Below are 6525 nucleotides of genomic sequence, written 5' to 3'. Positions count from 1 at the left end.
GAGACGTGCGGATCCATTTGCAAGCTTTATAAACAGGCATGGGTCAGACAATGGCAAACTGGTATGTAGAAGACAAGGCAAGAGCAGTCCGGTAAACAAGCGAGGGTCAGTCGACGGCGAACGTAATCCAACAGGGCGAGACTAGAGGGATAATCCAGGTACAAGGCAAAGGTCCAGACAGGGGCAAACAGTATCTGAACAGGGAAAGACAAGAGGGGTAATCCGAGATACACAGGCAATAAATCAGGAACCAGGAAAACAGGCAAGGCACGGCAAGACTATGACTAAACTATGAAAACTAGAGCAGGCTCCGTAAAGTAGCTATCAGCTATCACAGTGATAAACGCTAAACAATACTCGGCGTTGAATGGTGGTGTGAGACTGATTTATATAGTGTGTGTTATTGGTAGCAGCTGTGTGTGATTGGTTTCAGGTGAGCTTGTGATTAGTGCAATGGAGCATGGGAAATGTAGTCCGGGATGACATGCAACAGTTTGTGTAATGTGAGAGTCAATATAACGGAAGGGTGACCTCTGGTGGCGATCGAACGGAAGTCCATGGACAGGATTCATGATACTCGCTCTGTCTACGTTATGAAAACTAGCGTAACAAAAACCTACTCTCAAATATTATAACAGAGAAATTCCTAATAGTAATTCCAATAATTCCAAATTGCATTAATGTTTCTCTTTTAAAACAATGGCAAAAAGACTTATTGCTGCACAGAGGTTGCGTAAGTAACGTTAAAATCAGCAAACAATACAGTCGAGATCCATGACAGGACACAGACTGCTGAATAAAACACTTTCATTTAAGCAGAACACCTCAAACAGAGATCGCTGAAGTCCAGCTTACTCATACAGTACTGTATGTCGGTGTTTTCTGTGATTGCATAAAGCAAAGAGCCGAACAGAGTTACGTATGTATCCGTTTAACAGAAAAGCTCTGATTGGGGGATTTGAGCTCTTGATCTCTGGCAACCGCAAACATGAACGCTCGCATAATAGAGTCTTGTACAGCAGTCTGAAATGTTTTGGCTCCGCTTTTTTCAACAAAAATAAAAAGGTTTTGGTACATTTTTTGTTCTTTTAACTACATTTTCTCGTCTTTTTTCTCGTCTGAACACGATATTGCATGTTCAGTTATCGTTTAATTACCTTATTATCGTCTCGTCATCCTCTCGCTTTCGTCAGGGGAAAAAACCTCGTTGACGAACATTTTTCGTCATAGTTTTCGTTAACAAAATGAACAGTTGGTGCGGGGCAACGGAATAAAAACAAACTCTAGAGATGTGTTTTTTAACCCTCTGGGCCACTTTCGATCAAAAATTTTTACATTTAAACATTTTTTTAAATCACAGCTTTATTGGAATGGGATGAAACTTGGTGACTTTTGTCGCATTATCTATGTGAACACACAAAAAAATCATGGACATGATTCGGATGTGTTATAGGGACGAACATAAAAAAGTACCACTTGGTAGCTTCGCAGTCAAAAATGACAATGGAAAAAAATAGCTCATACATTTTTTATAAATATTGCACAGTATCATAAATTCTAAATAATAATAAAAAAATATTATTTAATTAAAATAAATTGCACAAATTGAAAATTGTATAAATATTGCACAGTATCATAAAATCCCCTCAAAATTCTAAATAATAATAAAAAAATATTATTGAATTAAAATAAATTGCACAAATTTTTCTGAAAAAAAAAATTACATTTCAAAGCTTCGATCACTTTTGACTGTGAAGGTACCAAGTGTGGCCCAAAAATGAAGAGGCTCATTAAAAGTTTATCTTCTTTTAACTTGATCGTTGTGTTTTTAGAACACAAAAGACAGAAGATGCGAGTGCAACAGTGAAACATGTCCATCTAGTGCATGTTTGCCTACAAAAACAATAGAAACACGTTCTGTGTGAACAGATTCATATAAACTACTGTTATAAGCGCTGTAGAAATAAAAGTGTGCTTAAAGAGAGACAAGTCTAACCCGAACCCTTAAAGAGAGACTTAAGATCATTTTTCTGACCCCATGGACAGATATTTCTTCTTGTTGTAAGCAAAAACGAACAACATTTTAATAAATATTTCAGAAAACAAGATTTAATATCATAAGTCATTTTGCTTCTCAAGTAAATTTATCTTAATTCAAGAACGTTTAGATATTTGTACTGGAAAACGACAAAAATAGAAAGTAAGAAAATAATTTTTTGCAGTGTGGTGAAACTCGTTAAACAGCGCTGTGCTCTTAAACATCAAAAATATATTTATCGGAGTTGTAAATCAAACAAATATTATGGTAATACGTTTTACAAGAAAATGCTATTTCAGTTTTTCTATTTCAAGTAACGCATTGAAGTAAACATGAAATTTTGAAGTTGAAAAACTGAAATAGTATTTTCTTGTAAAACGGACAAAAAAAACTAGATTAATGTTATAAAATCTCATTTTTCCCCCATGTTTATGAATCTTTTTATTAGTTTCATCACTCTTATTCAAAGACTCAGACTCAGATCTGATCAGGATTATTAATGTTAACAAAAACCAAAACCATAAAAAAAAAAGTATTGAGTATTTCAGAAACAAAAACTCAAAGTACACTGCTGAAAAAAAAAAAAGATTTTCTTTGCCATTATTTCTGTCTTGTATTCCAGTACAAATATCTAAACATCTGGAGATGCAAAATTAATTAATATCTTAAGTCTTGTTTTCTGAAAAATGCATCAGAATTAATCGAGTTTTTGCTTAAAACAAGAACAAGTCAGAAAAATCAACTTCATTCAAAGGAAAAACAAGATAATTTTTCTAATAAGGTATTGGCAGGTATTTGTTCTTGTTTTAAGCAAAAACTCACTGCATTTTACTTCATTTAAATACATATTATATTAACAAATTTTTTAAGGCATTTCCAGTAAGTGTATCTTGATTTATGAATCTTTAGACATTTGTACTGGAAAACAAGACAGAAATATTGAGGAAGAACAGCACCTTTTTGCCGTGTAGAATTAATCTGAGAACCAAAGCCATGCTGCTGCTATCACAATTAATATTAAAAATACATATCCCATCAGAGCTGTTCTTGTTTCTGAAAGCATATGAAAATATAGGATCTCTTCACAACACTTGAGATGAATCTTAGCAAAAATATCCACCATTTCTGAAGTAAACAACTACAAGAGTCATAATTATACCTCAGTGATTGTTTGCTCTGAAAATGACAAGTAAAATGCTCCTGCTTTATATTTCAGTCGTTCTCACTTCTACTCGAGTTAACGACGCCTTCGGCCTGTCGAATGAGCTTAATTCATCAATTATGCAACTAATTCAGTTTTATCTGTAAAGCAGCTCTACGGAAGACAATAGAGTCATTATTCAGCTCAAGTTTTGCTCTCATCTAATAGTGTCAGTGCAGTTTAATCAATAATATTACTGAATATTAAATATCTTTTGAACATCTGTACATTTTTCATTTTATTTACTTTTTTTTACATTATTTACATTATTTCTGAATGCAATAACAAAAGCTTACTTACACACCAATGCAACTTACAGTAAATGTGTTTTTCTCTCTCTCTCTCTCTCAAAAATGCAATTTTGACCCGATGCAACTTATTTTGAGTTTTTTTTATTTTTTTTTATTTTTGTTTGTTTTGTTTTGTTGTATTTTTATTTTAATTACCGTACATTATTTAATTTATTTCTGAATGCAATAACAAAATGTAACTTATGCACTTACTAAAAGTCATAATTGTGAGATAAAAACTTTGAATTCTTGCAATTCAGTTTTTTTCAGCCACAGAATAATGATAATTTAAAAAAGGTAATTGTGACTGTTTATCACAAAAAAAAATATTTTTCAAAAATGCAAGTTTGTTTTTCTCTCTCTCTCTCTCTCTCTCAAAAATGAAATTTTGACCCGGTGCAACTTTTTTAAATTTACATTTACATTATTTCTGAATGCAATAACAAAATATGACTTAAACACTAATGCAACTTTCTGTCAAAAATGTTATTTTAACCTATTGGAACTTATTTTCCCTTTTTTTTATGTTACTTTTTATTGAAATTTTTATATTATTTCTGAAAGTTTTTTGACATATTTCCTGGAAAATGTGGTACTGGGAAAAAAAACTATTTAAAAACTATTACAACACAAAAAGGCTGAACAATCCAATAACGCTGGTGCTCTCGGGCCAAAGATGATCTTGATTCAATAGAATTTATTCTGGTGGGGACTTAAACCTGACTACACACAGACTCATGGGGACTCGTGTCACGGTGGGGACCTAAATTGTGGTCCCCACGGGTACAAAAGCTTATAAATCATACAGAATGAAGTTTTTTGAAAATCTAAAAATGCAGAAAGTTTCCTGTGAGGGGTAGGTTTAGGGGTAGGGTTGGTGTAGGGCAATAGAATATACGGTCTGTACAGTATAAAAACCATTACGCCTATGGAGAGTCCCCACAAGGATAGCTGACCAGACAGAGTGTGTGTGTGTGAATTGAAATACATGTTGGGGGTGAATGTCAGAACGGAGAAGAACTTTTCAATAAGTTTTAAATCAGAGCAGATGGCGAGTACCAACATCTCAGTCTCTTTTATCTCCGCTCAAGACTCTCAAACCGACACCGGAGGCCAAAAGAACAAAGCGCTGCACCTCTGCCCACCAAAGACGCGCAATCGCCTCATTACGCTAATTAAGAGCTCAGCGCTTTAGAGGACATTCAGAACATTCAGAAATGACAAGAAAATAATAGTAAAGCTGAAGCGGCCTCAGGAGTCGTTCTGATGAAGCCTTTCAGGTCGTGAGCGCCTTAACATCTGAATCAGCAAGAGTTCAGTGATTTGAAGCACATTTCAGTTTGAAAGTTTTGATGTGGAAGAGTTGCTGTGGAGAAAAAGCAAAGGAAAAGCATGGTCAGATGTTATTCTAACACAGTAGATGTGTCCAGTTGGATCTAGATTATGAAAGGCAATGAAATGAGCTGCCGATGTGAATCTGAGCGCCGCCGGTGGAGACTCACGGGTGGGATATTGCATCATGACATGTTTCTCATTAAGCGTGTTTAAGTGGATGGTTTTGGCAGGTCGCTAAACTCGTGCAGCTGCTGCATCATATTCCGGGATCAAAAACAACTGGATGTTCAGTGAAGTGCAATGATTCTTTTCTGATGGATCATGGATCAGCTCTGCAGGGCTTTACATCACGTGCTTCAATGCAAAGCACAGCATTAAGATGAAGATGAAAAACGATTACTATTCAGCAATATCATCGATTAAACTGCACTGACACTATCAGATAAGAACAAAACTTGATCTGAATAATGACTAGAGCTGCTTTTCTACTACGGAATAAAAATGTCAGAACTGCGAGATAAAAACTCACTCTATTATGAAATACATTATCTTACAATTCTGAGAAAAGTCTGACTTTCTTTCTTGCAATTCCAAGTTAACATTTACATTTATTCATTTAGCAGATGCATTTATCCAAAGTGACTTACAAATGAGGAATACAACACGCAATTCATCAAGTTACATCTCGCTATTCACCACGGATTAAAAATAAAATGAAAACAAAATAGATAGATAGATAGATGGATGGATGGATGGATGGATGGATGGATGGATGGATGGATGGATGGATGGATGGATGGATGGATGGATGGATGGATGGATGGATGGATGGATGGATGGATGAGATATATAGATAGATAGATAGATAGATAGATAGATAGATAGATAGATAGTTTTTACAGCTGAAATTGAAGTCGTTTCATAATTTTTCAACACTGTTATTTTCCTGTTTATCTCTGTGAAGCTGTTTTGAATCAATCTGTATCAATGAAAAGTGCTGTAGAAATAATGCTGTAGAGTTTGAAGTGATTTCTGTAACGTGTGTGTTTTTCAGAACTGTGGTTATGGCTATAAGGATGAGGACTACAGCTGCGTGGCCTGTCCGGCCGGGAAATTCTCCAAAGGCAAGTACGAGATCTGCCGTCGCCACAAAGACTGCGACTCGCTGTACCGTGCCACCGTCCTGACGCCGGGGACTCTGGAGAGCGACGCCGAGTGCGGACCGTGTTTACCGGGGTAAGAAAACACTGCAGCAACACAACGTTCAGAGCTCACAATGCAGAAGCTCACAGAAACAGCAAGAGACGAGAGTTTATAATGTTTGCAGATTCCTTGTTGCAGCGCAAACTGGTTTTTGTCTTGTGTTTTAATGCGTTATACTTTCTAAAAGTGTAATAAACAATGAATAGATAAGTATTATAATGTATTATAACTGTAGTTACAGTTATTTATGAGATCATGCAATGCATTATGATGTGCACTACAAGGCATAATTCATGCATTAAAATATGTTTATATTGCATTATATATTGTATTATATTAGCATTATTATATTATATATTAGCATTATTATTATAGCATTACTGAATTATCACCGAATTATCACAAAGCTCAAGTTCTGCACACGCACACACACACCACTCTCACACGCACACACACAC

The 6525-nt window shown here is 35.2% G+C and overlaps 1 protein-coding gene across 1 annotated transcript in view; it reads left to right on the top strand.

Moving 5' to 3' along the window:
• The first annotated feature begins 4577 nt into the window (after nt 1-4577).
• LOC107655728 (tumor necrosis factor receptor superfamily member EDAR) overlaps nt 4578-6525 on the top strand; it is a 17779-nt gene continuing 15831 nt past the window's right edge. The window contains exons 1-2 of the mRNA XM_016443300.1: nt 4578-4655; nt 5919-6100. Coding sequence (XP_016298786.1) covers nt 4578-4655; nt 5919-6100 — 260 coding nt within the window. The remainder of the gene's footprint in view (nt 4656-5918; nt 6101-6525) is intronic.

Source organism: Sinocyclocheilus anshuiensis, unplaced genomic scaffold (assembly GCF_001515605.1).
Source record: "Sinocyclocheilus anshuiensis isolate Anshui unplaced genomic scaffold, SAMN03320099.WGS_v1.1 scaffold1357, whole genome shotgun sequence".
Taxonomy (NCBI): Eukaryota; Metazoa; Chordata; class Actinopteri; order Cypriniformes; family Cyprinidae; genus Sinocyclocheilus; species Sinocyclocheilus anshuiensis.
This window is presented reverse-complemented; position numbering and strand designations above follow the sequence as displayed.